The sequence below is a fragment of the Pelodiscus sinensis genome, chromosome 9 (assembly GCF_049634645.1).
Source record: "Pelodiscus sinensis isolate JC-2024 chromosome 9, ASM4963464v1, whole genome shotgun sequence".
Taxonomy (NCBI): domain Eukaryota; kingdom Metazoa; phylum Chordata; order Testudines; family Trionychidae; genus Pelodiscus; species Pelodiscus sinensis.
Window position 1 is genome coordinate 46,155,549 of NC_134719.1, and position 21,719 is coordinate 46,177,267.

At 42.5% G+C, this 21,719-nt stretch overlaps 1 protein-coding gene and 1 long non-coding RNA gene across 5 annotated transcripts in view; one reads left to right on the top strand and one right to left on the bottom strand.

Annotated features, from left to right (window-relative positions):
- Nucleotides 1–259: 259 nt before the first annotated feature.
- LOC112546068 (uncharacterized) lies at nucleotides 260–796 on the bottom strand. 2 transcript variants are annotated; one of them, XR_012905989.1, is made up of 2 exons: nucleotides 659–796; nucleotides 260–477 (listed from the first exon to the last, which is right to left on the bottom strand). It is a non-coding gene; the product is annotated as an uncharacterized LOC112546068 (long non-coding RNA). The 2 variants fall into 2 exon arrangements; XR_012905990.1 differs by having other exon boundaries at nucleotides 260–474; nucleotides 659–791.
- The window catches only part of DENND1B (DENN domain containing 1B), a 259,577-nt gene continuing 238,559 nt past the window's right edge, over nucleotides 702–21,719 (top strand). The window contains exons 1-2 of one of the 3 annotated variants that reach the window (XM_075936692.1): nucleotides 702–1,032; nucleotides 4,377–4,441. In XM_075936692.1, coding sequence (XP_075792807.1) covers nucleotides 1,016–1,032; nucleotides 4,377–4,441 — 82 coding nt within the window. In that variant the 5' untranslated portion in view covers nucleotides 702–1,015. The remainder of the gene's footprint in view (nucleotides 1,033–4,376; nucleotides 4,442–21,719) is intronic. The other 2 variants (XM_075936694.1, XM_075936693.1) reach the window with 2 other exon arrangements.

The following is a 21,719-nucleotide window of genomic DNA, read 5'->3' on the forward strand; positions in this document are numbered from 1 at the left end:
ACTGTAAAAGTTGCATTGACATCTGACTCTTATCAAAGCCAATATGGGACTATATTTATAGTGAATAAAGGTCAGCATATATTTATCTCTTTGCATGACTGGAGTCCGCAGGATGAGGCCTTGGCTTAGAGAGCCAGCTTTCTGGAGGGGAGAGAGCAGAGCAGTCACTGATTAATGAAGCACTTCTGAAGTCCTTTCTGTGGGGATGGAGGGTTTTGCAATGTGCTTTAGTGAGGGGAGATTTTAAATATCTGACTCACCATTTTATTTCCCTTTCCCCGTTTTGTTGATGTGTGAGCATAAATGCTATGTAAGACTATGAACAACCTGAGAGAACCCAGGGCAGAAGGTGCTGGGAGGTGATGTGCCACGAGCAGAAGCGTAGCTGTCTCTTTCTAAAAACCGGAGGGAGGAACCGGACCCAGTGGTGGGGTTTTGTTTCCTCGTTCTTCGCCCCAGGAGAAGGAAGCGTTCCTACTAACGAAAGGAGAAGTTCAGGCAGCCCCTTGGAAGAGAGGCGGAGGGCCGGGCAGGGCGCTTGTGTTTGGAAGCGCACGGCCCCAATGGGGGGACGCCACTAGGCAGGGGTCCGGCAGTGGAGCCGGGGCCGGGCCCTAGGACAGGGACGGAGCAGGCCCTGGGGCCGGGCAGCCCTTACCCCGCAGCAGTTCAGCCCCCGCGCCACACCCACCCGGGGGCGCTAGGCAGGGCCACCCCGGGAGCGGCCGGCGCAGGTGACACCGCCACTGGCGGCTGCTCCGGCCCCCGCCGAGCTTCCTGCTTCCCAGAAGGTGCCGGCGCGGCGGCAACAGGAACTGAGGCCGGGAGGAGGCGGTGCCGCCGCTCCCCGCCGCGCTCACGGCCCGAGCCGGGGGAGCGGAGCCACCATGGTTCGTCGCCAGCAGCCGCTGTAGCCTCCGCACCCCCCCGCCGGGGCCGGCGCCCCCTCCCTGCCCCGCCGGGCGAGGCGTTTCCCGGGGGGCGCGCACCGGCCGCCGCGGCCCGAGATGTGACCATGGACAGCAGGATCAAGTGAGTGCGGGCGGGGCGGCTCCGGGGCTGCGCGGGAGGGAGAGGGCAGGAGGGACTAGGCCGCAGAGCCTCCCCCAGCCTGGCTCGCCGGCGGCCAGACCCCCGGGGCATGACGGCCAGGAGCGGGGCTGTCACGGGAGTCCGCACCGCAAGCCCGCTTCCCCCGCAGGTGGCACCCTGGCTGCCTCCCCGTGGGCAGCTGGTGGGCTCCTCCCTCCGGCCCCCCATCCCAGTCACCGGCCCTCACTGGAGAGGCCATGAATGCCGCAGCCCTCCCCACCAGGAGAGCTTGTCAACTCCCTGCCCCGAAGAAATCTCTCCCGGCCTTGTCACCCCCGGGGAGAGGCTGTAAAACACTCACTGTCAAAATGACCCCCCCCCCCCAACTTCAGTCTCGGAGACATGCACCTTCCAGTGAGCCCCGCTTGGGAAACCCTTTATCCCCCAGAGGAGAAGATAAAGATAGATGGAGCCTTATAATAATCTCCATCCCACTGAGGGAGTCTGCCCTAAAAGTGGGAGGACTGAATGGACCATTGTTTCTGCCTCTGGGAGCCTATGGCTTTAAACTTCAGGGAAGTCAGTATCAGCCCAGTGCTTGGTATCTACTAGACTTCTCAGAAAACTGTCCATGGTGATTTGTTATCAGGTGGATTGCAAAAAACCAATACCCAACAAACTTTTATATTTATGCTTCTGTGTTGATTGTCTCTTTGTATCTATTGACAATAAATAGGGATTTAAAAATATGCCTGCCATATGTGTGAAAATTACAGGTGAATGAGTCCTGTTTTTGAGTAACAGCCACAAAAATAGTGCTTAAAACTAATAACATTAAAACAGTGGATGTTGATAAATATTCTTCTATGGAATCTAACATCTTTCTCTTTAATTATTTAAGAAAATGACTATATTTTTCAAAACATTAACAGAATAATTCTGTCTTGGGAGAATGTTAATGTAACCTAGCTGGGTTGATAGTAACTTTGGTGAAGTTAATTTTTTTTGCCTATTGTGAGTAGTCCCATTGACTTCCTTAATTTGGTAACTGATGAGACATTAAATCTGTATTTTGTAAATGTATAGTGATCTATGATGAGTAAGTGTGCTGCTGTTGAGTAGCTTTATAGAAATGAGAATCAGTCTGACATACATCAGACTAGTTTGACATATTTCTTCACACGTCTAAGTCTAAGCAACACCTTGTATGTGGGAGGTGAAGAATAAACCTAGAACTTTTCTGAGGAAACAGACTTTGTGATTGTGTACTGAAGGGAGCAAACACATTTTCACATGCTGTGTCATTGACTGTAAATTCAATTAACTTGAACTCTGAAGTCCTAATCCTGTATTTGAGACACAGTTTTGATAGAAATGGATGAATTAAATCCAGCATTCTTACTTTCCACTCCTTTAAGGAAGGGACAAAAAATGAGAGACAAGAGTAAACACACACCTTGGATTAAATTTAATCGAACCCTTTCATGGTACAGGAATTCCACTGTTTTCACTTTCTTACCAGTTTCGTTCTCATTTAAATGAGTGCAACTCTAATTAGACTAATTTTGATTTTGCTAGTTGAGAGGAGAAACAATCATATTTTCTGTTACACTCTTGTAAGTCTCCAGTAATATGACTTTACATTGGTATTACTGAGAGCAAAGCTTAGCCCCATATCTGCAGAACCAGCTCATTTAAGATCCTCTTTTCCAACTGAATAATTTAAAAAGTGAGGTGCGGAAGTAACATGATGTGGTAAGATATATGATTGATGCTCAGAAATTTAGTATTTCAGTTTTAATAAAAATGTATATCATAAATGGTTGATGAAAAAATAAATGATAGAAAATATATTAAGTAACCGATGAGTTAGAAAGTTTCCCTCCAGTCCAAAATCCCCCTAAAACTTTTTTAAAAACATGTATTGTACTATCAATCTGTGATATGCTTTATATGCATCATTTTAGAAACCTGGAGCCCAGTCTTGAATTCCTTATTTGTGGAGAATTGCTGACTTCAGTAGGAAAGTTACTCAAGAAAAGAGTTCAAACCTGGGCCCCTCATGTGGTTTCTTAGATAACTAATTGATATGGTTGAGGTTATAATTCTTGCATTTAATATAAGTACAAGTTGAAACTCTCTAGTCTGGCACTCTGGTCTGGCAACATGGTCTGGCATGATTTTAGTTAGCGGAATGTCCACTTTTCATGGCTGGGATCATGTTTTTGGTGGTCCCAACAGGCTTGGCTCTCAGTCTTGGCTCTTGTTCTGTGCTGTTATTTAGTGCTAATTTACCTCCAAATGTCTTCTAAGAGCCCAGTAAGCAGCAGAAGTGTTGGTAATGCTACTAGACAATATTGACCTCCCATGGTTTGGCAAATTCTCTGGTTCAGCACTGGTCAGGTCCTGAGGGTGCTGGACTAGAGAAGTTCAACCTGTAGTAGATTGCTCATTAAAATAATGATATAAATAATTCAGAAGAATGAAAATAAATTAGGTTCAGATGCAACTGTTAACATAATCAAGAAATTACTGAAATGTATAAGTTTATTCACGGACAGAGAATGCTAATAATGGCACTCATTTGTGACTGTTCTGTTCAAATAATTATTTAAACTGAGGCTAGGGCTGGGCAAAGAGCTATCAACCAGCAAATGTAATTATAATTATTAGAGTAATTTTTCTCACTGGTTGAATTGTTGTTTACAAGAGTTAGTCCTTTAAAATGCCATTGGCAGTGACTTTTTTAAATGATTGGTATGGTGACTGTCAAGCTTCAGTCAAATAGGCTACGTCTACACTGGCCCCTTTTCCGGAAGGGGCATGTAAATTTCACCAGTCGTCGTAGGGAAATCCGCGGGGGATTTAAATATCCCCCGCGGCATTTAAATAAAAATGTCCGCCGCTTTTTTCCGGCTTTTAAAAAAGCCGGAAAAGAGCGTCTACACTGGCCCCGATCCTCCGGAAAACGTGCCCTTTTCCGGAGGGTCTTATTCCTACTTTGAAGTAGGAATAAGACCCTCCGGAAAAGGGCACGTTTTCCGGAGGATCGGGGCCAGTGTAGACGCTCTTTTCCGGCTTTTTTAAAAGCCGGAAAAAAGCGGCGGACATTTTTATTTAAATGCCGCGGGGGATATTTAAATCCCCCGCGGATTTCCCTACGACGACTGGTGAAATTTACATGCCCCTTCCGGAAAAGGGGCCAGTGTAGACGTAGCCATAGAGAGCAAAGGATATAACACTATTGACACTGTAGAAAAGATTTGATAATCTAGATCAGTCTGTTTGTGTGTTGTTTGTGATTTTTATATGACTAATCAATTGACTTGTTTTTTTATTTCCAGGCAAAATCCAGAAAGTACATTTGATTTGGTACTCAAGGTAAAATGCCAGGCTTCTGAAAATGAAGGTAATGTACTCCAACTGTTGTCATACATTTATAGAAACAAGGGATGGAAAAGACCCTATTCAGTTATTTAGTTCTCATGTACTCTCTATTTTGTCACCTCATGCTTTGAAGTATTGATAGCTTAGAATTTTGTTAATGCTTGTTGCTATTATTCTTATATCTTTTTTCAGTTAATATTCTTTTGCTAGAATGGCAAGCATTTAGAACAAACAGTTTATTATTGATATAGTAGTTTGTGTTACATAGACATACCATTTTGATTCCTATAATCTTTGGTCCATAACATACCATTTTGATTCCTATAATCTTTGGTCCATAACATGTAGAGTCAATAAGTTATTTCCTTTTAGAGGTATGTCTCAGAACTGGGACTTCAGTTCTTTGAGTTCTCCTTCTCTCCCTTTGGAGCTTTTCTTTTAACAATCAATGTTGAAGGAAGAAAGAAAATATCCAAGTAGCAGAAAATAACTTTTACTGACACAATTTTGAAATGATGCAAATGGCATTGTGAACTGACTCGAATTGATATTGTCAATGAGTTTCACACTTCTGCAAGCACTCTGGTGAGAGGGAGGGAGCTACACGAGTTCTAACAAGATTATAGTCATAGTTATCTGAACAAGTCTTTTTGTTACTACTTCTGTGTAGGAAAATACACGATTTCTCATGTTGAAGTTAAAAGTACTGACTAGAATTGTCTAAATTTTCTAATGAGGGATAACAGGAATCATTGCATCTGACTAGTTTTACATGTTCTGGGACATCCACATGCTGCCTTGACTTCATCCCCACTGGTTTTTCTTGGTTCCCCTATTTTTCCTTGTTCACTTACTGTCCACCACTTCCTCTGCTTCTAAGCACAGTGCTGTTTTTCCACTCTTAGTCATTTTCCTTAACTCTTACAGCCTTTCCAACTGTCAGTGTATACTCTTTCTCTCATTAATACTCAGGCTTTTTTAATTAATTGTCTGTTGCCAAAGCCTCAGCTACTTTGACTTTCTATGAATCCTCTCTGCATGGTAGTTTCCACCCATTTCACCCTTACGCAGTTGCCTTCATAGAGGCAGTATGTTATATTCTGTTGCTGGTCAAGTCCTTGGGTGACTTCTGTATCTTTATATTCCTTGACCAGTTAGCTTCCTTCATACAATTGTCTGCTTGTCTCCCTCTTTGTGCTTTTATGGTTCTCCACAAGTTTGGTTTTGCTTCATCTCTTAATTGCTCCTCTTCACAATTCCAGTAGAGGCAACTACATGGTCATCTCCCATTCTCTGTACTCTCTTCTTTGGTAACTCTCTGTCCATTCTCATCTTATGGGATAACGAGACCCTGATAAAGCTCTCCATGCCTGATCGCTCTCCCATGTCCTGTCTTTATTTTGCGACTGGCTATCTGACATCTCTTTTTGGATGTCCAGTCACATTTCAGCTCAGCTTCCTCTTCACCCAGGCTTGCAACTTCCATGTCACATTTGGTTTCTTTCTTCCCTAGATATAGTCTGCCAATTAATCTCTCTGGTGCTTTCTCTCTGATATCTTGAAATTTTGCCCCTTCTCTCTTCCAACTGCCAGAACCTTGAGCCATGCACTTGTCATCTCTTGCTTTGACTACTACAGCATCTTCATTTCTGATCACGATTTTCATTTATCTTTCAAGTCTATCCAGTGTGTCTATCCTGTTTATCCAGCGTGCTGTTGCCAGATACATGTTATTCACCTGGTCAAATCCTCCACCGGCTTTCTTTCCCCTTCTGCATCACATTCAAACTCACTGTACTCACTTTAAGGAGTGCAAGGTTTGGCTTTTGCTTGTACCTGACATGAGTTTATTGACACTTCTCCAGCTCTAATGTGTGTGCTATTTCAGGTCATCTTAATATCCCTTTGGTTGTCTTCTGCAAGAGCCCCTTATGCACTGAGTATGCTCCTGGCACTGGGTGCCAGGTTGTTTTGCTCTTCTCATATTCTCAAAGCTCTCCTCAGAAAGTATTATCTTTTGATTATTCTTCTATACCTGTCCTCACTCCAAATCTTTACACATTAATATGTATTCTTTAAAAGGAAGCAATAGGTTGGGTACTTAACAAGTGTGTGTGTGTGTGTGTGTGTGTGTGTATATATATATATATATATATATATATACACACACACACACACATTTCTATTCCTTATACATTTGTATATCTCCCTTGTCACCATAGAATCTGGGCATTTGTCAGTGGTGGGTTAATCAACATGGCTAACATCTGTGTGGTTAATTCTCTCTCTTATCCTCTCCTCAGGGGGAGAACTGTGTGTCTAGTGTAGCAGAGGCCTTTTGGTAGTGTTTGGTAGGTGTGATGGTCCATAGTTTTTGAAGGAATTCATTTCACAGTTTCAGAGCTGCCCCTAAGAAAAGCTCAGTCCACTGAACTTGATCCTTATGGTCCATAGTTTTTTTTTGTACCTGCTTTGGTAGTCTTTTAGACTTTTAGTCTTTTGATGCCTGGAAGCAAAAGACAGGAACTTTGAATTTGACTTACTGTTTTATAGGGAAACTTCTGCAGAGAGCAGAAGACAGATTTGTTGTGCTCATAGCAGCCCCTGTGATGAGGTGATATACGACGGTGTTCTGTACAAGCTGGAATTTCCTGTGTGCTGAAGGCTTCATGCCCAGCTATACTGCACTGCAGTAGTCTGGATGGGAGATATGATATGACAAAGATATGAATAAATATTAGGTCAGGTCCCCATCCTCTTTGCTGTCTTTGGAGACTTCTAGACAGCTAGAGATGTTGGAAAGTATTACTTGTGGATGCTGCTGTGTGAGTGCATCAGTGAGCAATCAAGGAACACCCCCAAAACTCCTGGCTGAACTTATGAATTGTGAGATGTGTGCCTTCCACTAGAAGAGAGTGCACCATGCATGCGGTCTCGTCAGAGTGCTTTCCTTTGCCCACCTCTGTCTTGCATATGTTGAACTTCAGTTAGCTGTTTTTAATCCATGAGCTTAGTTCAGTGCCTAGATGAGATGTTTTATGTTGCATGGTGTGGTTGTCATATAGGTAGAGCTGTGTCATCTATGTATTGTTGGTACATAAGTCTCTTTTTTCTTACCAGTTTATGTAGTGGCTGAATAGTGATTCTAAATAGGATTGGAGAGAGAATTGAGGCCTTTTGAAACTCCTGAAAGGTCTAGTGGGTGAGGTGCAGTTCCCATCTCCATTCTTTGGGTGCCATTTGTATGTTGTAATTATCATCTTTCTACACTCTGGATATCATGTTAGATTGCCTCTTGTATTAAGTCTAATTTAAATCACAAATGCCTCAGAGCAGAGACCTGTCATTGTGTTTGCCTGTGGCATTATGAGTACAATAGTAATATGTCAAATAAATATGTCTGAATTTATTTAAGGGAATATTGTAAATGTAACAAGAGATGAATGTGTAATTTTCTCTAACGCCACTTTAAAAACTGAGCACAGATTTGTTTTACTAAACAGGGAGCTTTTCCGTTCTGTTTATTATAAGGCTAACTAACTTGACAGTTACACTGTATTGTAAGTCTTGCCTTTAAATAGATTTTCATGCTATGATAATGTTTTGAATATATCCTACATCAAAACAAGGTCCAGTCACCTGTTTCTTTGCTAATGCCCTTTTCTTTCCCATGAAAGAGAATTATGTTTAAATAGGGGCTTTCTCTCTCGCATTCCATCTGCTTCACGTACTTGATCCTGCAGTGAAGTCAGGGTTGAGTCTGTGACATCATTGTCATTAGTGTTGCCGTGGAAATATCGCAAGCACAGAATTATGATCTCCCTGCATGAGTGAGCAGCAGGAGAAGTTGAGTTAGGAGGGAGAAAGACCTTAATGTGGCCCATAGATCTTCAACGTTTTCATTTCAAGTTTTTCCCTAGTGTTTAGGCTTTTCTGTATTTTGTTTAATGACCCCTTTGTTAGTTGTGCTACAGGTCAAACAAACAAGTAAAAACTAAGACAGCCCTACTGTGTCCAATTATAAATGAACTAGTATTTTTAAATAGGATGCAGCATACCTGCACCAGTTTGTTTATGATGTGACACAGCAATTTGTACTTAAAATTAACACGTTCAAAAGATGAGTTTTGGCAGTTCAGCATTTTAAAATAACTGTATTTGATTTATTATGAACCTTTGTTTCTACCTTCATTATTTCACTGGCAAAAAATACGTCTAGTGTCTTGTTTTTTATTAAGGGGACAATGTATTTACTAATTTTGTAAGACTGCAGACATAGAAAAAGGCTGTAGCTAAGTTGGTGTATGTTGAATATTACACTTTCTGAAGGGCTACCACCTTTGCTTTTGTGCAATAATTAAGAAAAGTGATAAAGGACTTTACAGAATATAATTCGAACCTGAAACTAAATGTTACATTTATCAGAGTGAGAGACATTCTAATACAGGGGTTTCCAACCTTTTTTCGGCACAAGATCACTTTTTGAATTTAAGTGCAATCCAAGATCTACCTCACACCCAGATACCCTTGCCACGCCTCCTTCGTGCCCCTTCTCCGAGGCCCTACCCCCTGCTCACTCCATCCTCCCTCCCTCCCTTCCACCCCTATTTTCCCTCCCTTTCATCAGGCAGGGGCAGAGGTTTGGGTCACAGGCTCTGGCCTTGGGCTAAGTGATTTGGAGTATGAGGGGCTCTGAACTGAGCCTGGGGCAGGGATTTGAGGCACAGGAGGTGGTTCATAATTGGCGCTGGCTCCAGCTGGACACTGCTTACCTTAGGTGGCTCCTGGGTGGTGATGCAGTGAGGCTAACGCAGGCTTACCCCTGTCCTAGCCCTGCACCACACTCAGAAGCACCCAGCAAACTCCCTCCATCCCAAGCCCTGTTGTGCCCCCTCTCTGCTCTGTGGAGATAGAATACAGGAGGAGGGGGGGCACCCTGACATAAGCACCCCTCTTCTCCCTTCCCTGCTCTGTACCGCAAGCAGGACGATCCCAGAGAGGGGTCATTCCATGGCAAAGGGCAGGAGGTGCGCAGCTGTGCGGTGAAGGGCAGCTGAGGTGCCCGCACTTGATAGCTTCTTGGCCAAACTAGTCAAGATCACCTGTCAGAGGCTCCAAGATCTACCAGTAGATCCTGATCTACTGGTTGGTGACCACTGTTCTAATAGATCATCCACATGTAAAAGCTCTGTTAAATCTAGGTGTGCCTAGTCAATGGGAAAAGTTTGATGCCCTCATAATGTCATCAAAACTGTGTTAACAATTAACATTGACTGGGGAAGATCAATTAGCATGTGTTGACTGATGACTGTGGATTGGCATGCCCCTTCCAGGTACATGTTAAACTACAGTTCATAAAAATTAGACTGGCTTATGTACAGTATGTACAGTATGATTTTTTGCAAAGGGCGGGAGAAACTTTAGCACACTTTAACAGCAATGGGGTTGTTGCTTACTAGAAATGCAGTATGACACAGTTGTGCAGTAAATAGAGAATAGACATGTCATACCTTAAATTGTTTCTCAGAGAGAAATGAGCAGTCCTGGGGAGACTAATAAAGACATTATACAGTAAACTTCTGATAATCTGGCACCTTTAGGACCCAGGGGGTGCTGGATTATCAGATTTGCCGGACTATAGGAAGGGGGGGCTATGTGGGGTGGGAGGGATGCCACCCCAGATCCCTCCTAGCCCCCCCTTCCAATAGTCCGGCTCTGCCCCAGGCGTCCCTGATTCAGCCGCTGCTGAAACTGACCAGCAGTGGCTGAATCGGGGACGCCTGCAGCAGAGCAGCTGGAGTGCTGCCGGGTTGGTCCGGTAGCGCCAACCCGGCAGCACCCCAGCTGCTCTTGGGGATGCCTGGGGCAGAGCAGCTGGGGTGCTGCTGGGTTGGTCCTGCAGCGCCGCTCCTTGGCGCTACGGGGCCAACCTGGCAGCACCCGAGCTGCTCTGCCCCAAGTGTCCCCAAGTCAGCCGCTGCTGATACTGTATCGGGGGCAGCTGGGGTGCTGCCCGGTTGGTCCCGCAGCCCCGAGGGGCAGCGCTACGAGACCAACCTGGCAGCACTCCAGCTGCTCTGCCCAATTAGCCGCTGGTCAGTTTTAGCAGCGGCTGAATCGGGGGAGCTGGGGGCAGAGCAGCTCCAATGGTCCAGCTGCCCGGAGCACTTCTGGGTTACTGATGGTGCCGGACCATCAGATGCCAGACCATCAGAGTTTTACTGTAGTATGAACTTTCGTGGGTGTAACCCACTTCATCAGATGAGTCATTTAAAAAAAATTCTATAGCAGTAGAAGAAACATTTTTTAGCTGGCATTCTACATTCAGTTATCACAGGTTGCAGTTTGAAGCCTGTCATTAATATTGTAGAGTCTGCTATGCTGATTATATTATTCTAAAATAATGATGTAAAGTCTTAATACTTCTATTTTTTAAATATATATTCCAGTGTTTTTTGATCTTCTACTTGGTAGAAGTGGCATGCAGTGTCCCACTGCAAACTTCTTCACAGTGATAACTTACACATGCCTATTATTTTGTTTTAGGTGTGCTGCTACATTGAAACAAGCTTACTCTCACTGTCTGGAGACATTACTTTATTTAAAGGTTAAATACTGCAGAAGCACCTTTCAGTGTCAGACCTTAGTAAAGAGGTTTGCCACAGCTTAATTTTAGCTGTCTGTTTGTCCACATCATTTCTGTATGAAAGACAAACACAATTCACTATATTGTTTTTACTGAAATGTAGCACCACAGGCAAGGAAATACGTTATTTTGAAATAGAAAGTCAGCAGACCACAACTTCTGTGAACCTGATAATCTTTGAATTTTTGCATAGCAAATGAATTCCTTGAACATCACTTCCAGCATGTATATCTCTAGTTATCCATTATATATGATCACCAAATCATTCTTCTCTCATTCCTAGAGAAGATTGAAGCAAAATGCAGGACAATGCAGCACTTTAAAGACTAACAAGATGGTTTATTAGATGATGAGCTTTCGTGGGCCAGACCCACTTCCTCAGATCAAATAATGGAAGAAAATAGTCACAACTATATATACCAAAGGATACAATTAAAAAAAATGAACACATATGAAAAGGACAAATCACATTTCAGAACAGGAGGGAGATGGGGGGGGGGGGAGGGGTAGGGGAGGAAGGAAGCTGGCAACGGGGTTTGTTGCAAGGGAAGGTACCAGGGTTGGTATTAGTGTGGTATGTCCTGTGGTTGTTGGTAAGAATCATCTTGAGGTTAGGTGGTTGTCTATAGGAGACTATGGGTCTGTCTCCCAGAGCCTCTTGGAGTATGGTATCCTGTTCCAGTATAGGCATACCACACTAATACCAACCCTGGTACCTTCCCTTGCAACAAACCCCGTTGCCAGCTTTGTCCACATATTCATTCTGCTGATACCATTATTGGACCTAACCAAGTGAGTTATAAGATCAAGAACACATATTCCTGCGCATCCAGAAATATAATCTATGCTATCGTGCCGAAAGTGTCCGTCTGCTATGTACATTGTACAAACATCTCAGACACTTCGCCAAAGGATTAATGCCCACAAAACAGATATCAGACAAGATCACAAAGAAAAAACAGTTTCTTGCCATTTTAACCAGAAAAGACACTCTCTCAATGACTTAACCACCTGCATTCTGCTACAAAGACCTTTTACATCTGCACTTGAAAGGGAATCCTCTGAACTGTCATTCATGTTAAAATTCGACACTCTCCAAAAAGGAATGAACAAACACTCAAACTATCTTACCCATTACCAAGATAGTTTCCCCAATTATCACCTCTAATACCATTAACTCACAAACATCCCACTCTCCCCACCTCTAATATCATCAATTCACAGACACTTACCTTCCTTCCTTCCCCCCCCCCCCGCATCCACCTCCTGTTCTGAAATGTGATTTGTCCTTTTCATATGTGTTCATTTTTTTTTAATTGTATCCTTTGGTATATATGGTTGTGACTATTTTCTTCCACTATTTGATCTGAGGAAGTGGGTCTGGCCCACGAAAGCTCATCATCTAATAAACCATCTTATTAGTCTTTAAAGTGCTACATTGTCCTGCATTTTGCTTCAGCTACCCCAGACTAACACGGCTACATTTCTATCACTAGAGAAGATTGTGTTTCAAGTTGAATATTTTCTGCAGTAGTGACAATAAACCAATTTCCACCCTAGTTCTCTGACCCAGTGTGCCATGTTTGAAAGGGTAAAGGGGACCCAGAGTTCTTTTAGTATGCAAAAATATTCTATAAACTTAAATGAGTCTGTGAGTATGTGGCTTTAAAAGAAATTTATTCTGTAATTAAGATTGTTTTGTTCCACTAACTTTAACATAACTAATCCAGTAACGTTACCTCTTTTAGTGGGGAAGTATGTCTAAAGATGTTACCCTCAAAGGATATCCTTAAATGTTTCTTTTTCTATCATAAGAAAAAGTTGGGATTCACTGAACAGTGTTAAATGCTGACTTTCTTTCTGTTCATTGTTTGTACAGCACTTAGCACATTGGAACCCTGATTTAGGGTTGATTTAGGCACTATGATAATACAAATAATACACGAAAATCATTTTCATAAGCTGGAAGACTTTTGTGTTCTTTATTTCAAGTGATGTTCGCTTGGAACAGACAAGTTTAAAACAAGTATTGAAACTGTGAAAATCACGAATTATAATGAATTTTAATACTAAATGAAATGGCTAGTTCCATTCGGGTCAGGTCTACACTAAAAAGTTAAGTCAATTCAGCTTTGTGGCTCAGAGCTGTAGCTAGGCTGACCTAGCCCCTGGTGGAGACACCTCTAAGGTGACAGAAGAATACTTCCTGTTAGGGATTTACATTCCCTGTTAAACATAGTGTTTAACCCATTAACTTTTTATCTGTTTAACCTTGGAACAGCTGCCCCATTGCACGGTGGGCTCGGCTGCCGCACCATGTCGCGGGACATGGGGTGGAGTGTGGGGAGGGAGTTGTTCCAGCTGGGCAGGGCAGGTAGTTAACCAGTTACTGCATAAGCACGCTGGTAAGTTTGATGCTTACCTGTTAACCATTTACATCCCTACTTCCTATGTTGTTGATCTAGCTTTCATCTCTCAGGGAGCTTGGTTAACTACATTGCTGTAGTGCAAAGGGACACAGCACATCAGCCATTTTAATCTGGCTCTTGAGTGCCTGCTAGTTCTGGGGCTTGTTCTGCTCTGTGAAGCTTCTGGAAGCAGTGGCATGTCCTGCTTCTGGCATGCTCCTATGTGTAGGGGCAGCCAGAGGGCCCTCTGAGCTACTCCTTCCCAAGCACAGCCCCCACAGCTCCCATTGGCTGATAACTTCAACCAGTGGGAGCTGCAAGGGCAGAGCCTGACTACGACTCTGTACGAGCTGGCCCAGAGGACGACATGCTGCTGCTTCTGGGAACCACTTGAGGAGTTAGAGAAGTTAAGTGCAGCTCGAAGCCTGCATCCCCAAGCCTGCATCCCCATATACTAATCTCTTGCTCAAGCCCTGATCTCCCTCCCATCCTCTGAATCTCATAGTCCCAGCCCAGAGCCTCCTCTTGCACCCCATATCCCTCATCCCCTGTCCCATCCTAGAGTCTGGACCCCCAACCAGAGCTCTCACTCAGCCTCCCCTACTACACATGTGAACTCTTCATTTTTGGTCCCACCCCAGAACTTGCACCTCCAGCCACAGCTCTCACACCCTCCCACACTCCAACCCCAATGTTGTGAGCTTTCATGGCCCTCAATACAATTTCTAAACTCTGATGTGGCCCTTAGGGCTACAGTTTGCCCACTCCTGCTGCAGTGAGTGGCTACACTGAACACTTTGGCTGTGCTGCTGTATTTTTTTTTTAAATAGTACACATAGCCTGAGATCCCAGTCCTGCAAGAAGTTAAATGAAGGTGGAAATCCCCATTGATTTCAGTGAGGCTCTGCACAAGAGTCTGTGTTTGTGGAGCTGTTTACAGGATTGGGGTCTGTGTGCTCTTTGTTTATTGGTATGTTGTCTTCCTCCCTCCCACTGCACAGAGCTCTTCATTAACCACAAACACTCTGTGGGTGTAACTTGTACTGATCAGATAACTGTTTTCCTCTGTCAGTTGCTTTTCAGAGTATCACTGAAGTCTGACAAAAAGCTAGTTATAGCAATATAATTCACTAAACAATCTGTAGTAATTTTGTTTTTTCAGAATACTTGAAACATTGAATGGAATACCCAGTTATTCTTCATTGAAGATAATTTTAACTGCTGGTTTTCAAGTGTCAGGCTACTAAAGAAACACTTTTCTACAAAAGTACTGATCTCTATAGCATTTAAAATAGTCTGTAACAGGTTAATAAAAAGTAGCCATACGCTTGTCTACTGCTATTAGTTGAAAATAAGTTTAGTTTTGAAAAATGTATTTGAACATCTTAGTGTATGATTACTTGAACTTATAGATTATTGTAAGACTTAACTAGATAGCTATTAATATAAACACAGTAGTTCCTTCAAATAAAGATTAAATATATATTTTTATAAAAATTAGGGTTTAGTTTGCCCCAATATGATGTTGGAGAAAATGTTCTGTTACATAATTTCATTATGTGGTACATCCCTCCTCTAAACTTGTGTCATTTTTATAGTTATAGCTTTAAGTACTGTAATTGGGTGCCAGCATTTAGGTGTATGGCAAGTTTGTTTTTTAAAACTTGAATCCCTTTTACAAGTTTTAATAGTTTCTTTAATTTTTAGTAATATACAAGAATTGAGATTTTTAGTAGTTCATAATTAAAGTGTGTGGTGATGTTTGTGGTATTGTGAATACAATACTCTGATGCTCCTTGTCGTGGCAGAATGCTACAGGCCGTCCTTGCTATCAGTCCAAGATACGTTCCAAAAAACTTGGGCTTAAAGTGAAACAACTTAAAGCGGGCAACTTTTTCACTGTGGCTGACTTCGATTTGTGCACATCGGGTGGTGTTTTGTGTTGTGTTGTGTGTGTGTGTGTGTGTGTGTGTGTGTGTGTGTGTGTGTGTGTGAGTGACTTACAACACATCAGTTCCTACAAACGTCAATGACTTTAGTGCAGAATGGATGTATACTGGGGCGACTTATAGCGGAGACACTCTGTGTGGAGAATGGCAATAAAGCATTTGCAAATGGAGTTTAGTTGTGCATGTTTGGACTTATTACAGAAGAAGCCATAAACTGAATGTGATTATTCATAAAAAAATGTTTAGGAAAATATGCAGTATTTGCTGCAGTGTTATTGTACTGTAAGTGCACTTTGAAAATTTACTTCAGTTACAATAAAAATGGGTATTTAATTGTAGCTCTGTTATTAGCAATATTTATATCCGTGCTTAATATTTTGGGAGATATTCATGAATGATTAGCTTCTGTAGTTTAAAGTGATGGTATCTTAAACTGTATTTTATCATGTAATTAAAGTCAACCTAACACTAGTTCCACTACTTTTAAGGGTTTCTTTTAATTTCCATTATTGAATTTTACAAACATAATGTCATTTAAAAAACAAGTATCTACATCTAACCCAGGTCCTTTACAGTTGTTCTTAACTGTTTGGAATGCTTTGCTTAGTGAAGTATTATACAAACATTTTGAGGGCAAAAGCTGATGAATTGTGTCTGAGATTGTTCATTATGGACATCATTCTTTGCTTGTAGAAAATATTGCACAACCTCAAGAATACAGGCCAAAGGTTGTCTTAATACTTATATCATGGATACCACCAAGAACACTCTTAGCACTTAAAAAAATACTCATGCGATCATTCTGATTTGTAAGCTCCAGTGACATATAAATGAGTTAATGTTTATTTTACTCAATTTTCATGTATTTAGTCTGAAAATTTTGTAGGGCAGGAACTAAGTCTTTCAACATATTTGGACAACACTTAGCACATCATGGGTGCTATGAGAGTATGAATAATAAGTGATTTTTTTCAATTTACCTCTTTGGACATGGATTTATGGCTTGGCCCCTTTCACCTTTTCCTTTCCCTTTGGCAGAAGTTTGGAGAAGGGAGGAGGTCTGTAGGGCCCACCCTCTTTTCTTCATCAAGGTAAACTAGGGGATGGAAAACTGCTATTGTGTTTTCTTATTTTCTACAGTGTTTTCCCCACAGCTAAGATGATTCTTGGTCACGAGTGTCATGTTAGGAGTGGGGGAGCTGGGAGGAGACATAGTCCAATGAAGTTATTGATTATACCCACTCCTCATTTTCCACTTTGGAGAAGAGGTCTTGGGAGAGGACTGACTCTCCATCTTAGCAGTTGTGTGAGAGAGGCTGGGGTGGGAGGTCCAGCTGGACCTCATAGCAAATGGTGGGAGCAGGTTATCTGACATGATGTTGATGGAGATGAATTATTACTTTGAAGACATTTGCTACTGCCTGGCTGTGTTGGTTTCTGCATAGATACATGAACAATTTGTAGAATGTGGAATATAAGAAAAAAATCTGATGGGTAAGGAAGCATAAATATTAATTTGCCATGAAAAGAACTATTTTGTAGTTTTAATAGTATTTCCAATACACATTTAAGTATATTAATATATAAATATGGCTTCAAGATAGTTAACTTTAAGTTGCATCAACATGTGTAAAACATGGCAATTTTTGTTTTTTTCCCCCAAAGTGGAAGTTGTCTCAGTTTTAGTACTCGGATACTTGCGATGGCTCTGTTCATTTGCTGACTTTTCAGAAGCATTGAAGAGTTTGACAACATATTTTTCTCAGCTAATGTCAGCATACTTTTGTCCTCTCACATACTGCACAGTCTATCTTAAAAAGAAAGTTTGCTCTAAGTTCTTAGAAGAGAGATGATAGTACAGTACATCTGTAGTCCAAATGTAATTTAAAGGCCTCTCTTTTACTTTTGGTATGAACTTAAAATGTACTGTAACAATTCGTGATAATTTTAAGTTTTCATGAATCCTATCTGTCGTCAAGCCATCTCTCTCTGTTTCTCTGCCCCTTGAAAAAAGTGGAATTCAGTATTTCTTCTCTGATTCAGAGTAGTGTTATTTTGATTTGTTTCTTTTCCAACTGCAATATCATCTGGTGATGCCCTAGGTGTGCCCATCATAGAATTTTGTTGGGATAGGACTTAAGAGTGGTCATATTGGTGTCGGACCAAAAGTCTGTCTAGCCTAGTATGCTGTCTTCTGACAGTGGCCAAGGCCATGCGCCCCACAGAGTGAATAAAACGGTAATCATCAAGTGATCCACTTCTTGTCACCCATTCCCAGTTTCTGGCAAACAGATGGATCTATCCTCTATCATTGATGGATCTATCCTCTATGAATTTATCTAGTTCTTTTTTTAACCCTGTTAGGGTACATCTACACAGCAGGGCTAAAGTTGAATTAAGCTACGCAACTTGAGCTACGTCAATTGAGTAGCTTAAGTAGAAATAGCTTAATTCAGCCTTTTGGTGCTGTCTACACAGCAGGAAGTCGAAGGAAGAAAACTCTTCCATTGACTTCACTTACTACTTATAAAATGAGAGTTACAGGAATCAGAGTAAGAAGTCCTCCAGCTCAGCATTATTTCGAAATAATGGCTTGCTGTGTTGATGTGCTCTTTGTTGTTTCGGAATGACATTAGTTATTCTGAAATAATGCAGCTGTGTAGACCTACCCTTAAAGTTTTGGCTTTCACAGCATCCTCTGGCAATGATTTTCACAGGTTGGCTGCATGTTGAAATACTTCCTTTTATTTGTTTTAAACCTGTTGCATATTAATTTAATTTGGTGACCCCTATCTAATGGGGTGAGGTCACAGAATACCCCTTGGGCGTGCTTCCTGAGATGCCGACAAGAGCACTGCCACTCACCTTCCTGCTCTCTGGGGCTTCTTGCTACCCTGTCCTGCTGGGCCAGATCCCTGGTCTCCTCCAGCCAAGGCACAGAGCGGTGGTCACTGCCCCTCTGAGAAGCAGTACAGACACTGAAACTCTTCAGGTCCAAAGAAAATGCAGGTTTGGGCCTAGCATCCTGGGATTCTATTCTATTAATTCTTTGGCTCCTAATGGAACATAGGGCCTCCATAGTCATTCTGTCTCTTGTGATCCTTAGCGATAGTCTTGATTTGATTTCACGTTAAGCCAGCTGCTTTTACTTCATCCAGGCAGCTTTGTTGCCATGTTTGTTTGGGACAGCCCCTTTTCCTCTTTCCTTTTGGATTCCATTCTAACGATTGTCTCGTGATATATTCCTCACAGTCCTTACACAGGATGTGGCCTGCCCATCACCATTTTCTCTTCTTAATCTGGACCTCCATTGGTTTCTGATTTGTTTTGGTCCACAGGGTTTCGTTTGGCATTTTATTGTACCACTTAAGCTGGAGAATGTGTCTGAGGCATTTATTGACAACGTGCCACACGTCCCGGCCATACAGCAGCACTGATTTCACATTGGAAGTGAAAATACGTAGTTTGGTTCTTGTTGAAATGGCTCTTGTACCCCAGACTGGTCACAGTATGGCAAAGGCTTGTTGCGCCTTTCATATTCTTGCACTGATGTCCTCTTCATTTCCCCCATTCTTGCTGATAACACTCCCCAAGTATACAAACTGATCTTCCTCTTGCACTGCTTTTCCTTCAATTATAGTTTCACCTTGCTGTCTGTTGTTAATGCGCATCAACTTGGTCTTCTTTTGACTAATCTTGAGGCCCACTCGCTCAGCTGTTTCCTACAGGGAGTCTTCTCTCGCATATGCTCTAATTTGTCTGTAAGCTGGGCTAAGTTGTCTGAAAACTCTAGATCTTCAAATTGCTTAGTTTGAGACCATTGGAGTCGTCTTCCTGAGTCAGCATATGCTGTTTTTGTGCGTCCTGGAATACCACTCCCTAAATGGGATCTGAACCCCAGATGAATTATTTAGATAAGCCCCCCTTTAATAATGAAAGGAGGGTGTACACACCGATTGCTCCCCCAATTATTAACACTGGGCTTGATAGTAAATAAAAGTGATTTTATTAAGTACAAACAGTAGGATTTAAGTGGCTATAAGTGAGAGTAGGCAGAGCAAAAAATTGTGCTCATTCCAGCTAAGTCTCTAAACCAGAGAAGACTCCTTTTCTCTGGGGTCTCCGGTTCACTTTCTTGGGTGTGCCAGGCCAGCCAAAAGACAAAGAAATTCCCAGCTCCCTATTGTTTTATTAATTCCTACTTTGGGAGGGAATTCTCTTTCTTCATTTCACCTTTAGATGGGAAATTACCTGGCCAGCCCCTGCCAATTAGGGAGGTCCCATGACTTCTTAGGACCAACCACTGCTAAGACTTAAAGGACAAAAGGCTGTTTTACATGTGATTGTCCAGACATTGAGGCATCCCAGCATTGCAAACACCCTGGATGGCTTTCCCTTGCACATTTAAAATCATAAAGCATTCCATACTCCCTATGTCTAATTTTACACACAAGAATAATACATACACCAAAATGAGACATACAGACCCAGTGGATTATGACATGAAGAATGGTAGGTTACATGAGGCAATTTTTCCCAAGCATCTTTGAGTTATGCATATTTGTGTCCATACGTCCATTTCATAAAGCATGGGGGAAGGGGGGACTTCCATCACACCCTAATTCTTGTGTTATGAGGAGTAAGTAGCACTGTCTTGTCTACTTTCTCTATAAACCAGTAATGGTTTTATAGATCTCAATCATATCCCGGCTTAGTCATCTCTTTTCCAATCTTATTAATCTCTCCTCATACTGAAGCGGTTCCAAACTCCTGATCACTTTTTTGTCCATTTCTTAACTTTTTCCAATTCAAATATATTTTTTTTGACATAGGGCAACCACAGCTGCATACAGTATTCAAGATGTGGGCGTATCATAGATTTAGTCATAGTTCTACTATAAATCTAATACATAAATAATTGTGCTTTTGCATTCTAAAATACACAAAGACAGCTATACAAGCTATTTTGCCAGTGCGAAGTACTGGAAGATGTTTATTTTTAAATAACTATTTTTTCCCAAAGCAAATTAGTGCCTGGGCACTACCCCCCTCCTCCCCTCCTCCCCGTAAACACTGGTTGCTGGATAAGGGCTGCTCCAGATGAGAGCAGCCTCTTTCTGCAGCAGGAGCAGCCCCTACCCATGGCAAGCAGAGAGCTGCTCCAGCACCCTCCCCCCATTTACTGGAACTGGTAAGCATTACTGGTTAACCTTTCACATCCCTAGCTGTTACTGCTTAAGGAACTTTTGTATATTAAGAGTAACTTGTGCATACTTCCACTTGGAGATCAATGTATAAAGTAGTTTCTTTTCTGAATAAGAGACCTGGTTTTGTAATAATTCCTTGACACAAAGAGTCAGGATTCACTGATGTAAATAATGTTGGCTGACAGAAGCTTAGATCTGCCCAATCTAAGTAAACAACTGCTTTCACACAAAATGATTGACTATACATTTTTGCCCCTTTGCACTGACATTTGAAATAGAGAATTTTGGAATTGTAATGAAAGGGCAAAGAACTCTGCATTATGAATTTAGTAAGCTCTTTCACTGGGACTCTTTTTTACAAAGAGTTAGTGTACTGCCTCGCTCAGTGTGACTTTGGTATCAGCTGAGGCCTCCCAGATGCTATAAATAAAAATAACTTTGAAAAAGTGTTAGTATGTATATCCTGTGTATTACACCCATGGAAGCTTCAGGTGAGTTTCATTAAGCTTGAAGGGATGGGTGTTCTTAGGGTGGTAACATATTCATGTAAAGGTTGTACCTTCCTTAACCAGGTCTTCCTGGACAGCAGACCTAGGTATAGGGAGGTTAGGCCCCGGGGGCAGAGAGGCAGAGGGAGCGCGGAGACTCAGCCAGGATTCAGGGCGTGGAGGGGCAGGCGGCTCAGCTGGGAGTTCTGGCCCCTAAGGGTAGGCGGTAGTGGGGGCCTGGCAGCAGCAGTCGTGGAACTCTGGGCTGGCTGCGGAGCTCTATCCCCGGCTGCGGAGCTCTGGCCTCAGTGGCAGCCTGGCTATGGAGCTCTGACTCCAGCGGCAGGCATGGCTGGGCAGGCAGCAGTGGTGGGGGGTAGGCTGGAGCCCTAGCTGGAGGCAGGAGAACAGCACAGGCAGTGTTGGGAGGGACTTCCCCTGGTCCAGCAAATCCCCTCATTTGGAACTGGTCAGATCCTGAGGGTGCTGGATGAGAGAGGTCCATCCTGTATTTGGAGTCAGGAAGTGTGGATTTTAATCCTGTCTCTGCCACTGACTTGAGTATGTTAGATAGAGGGTAATAGAATAGTCGACTAACCGCA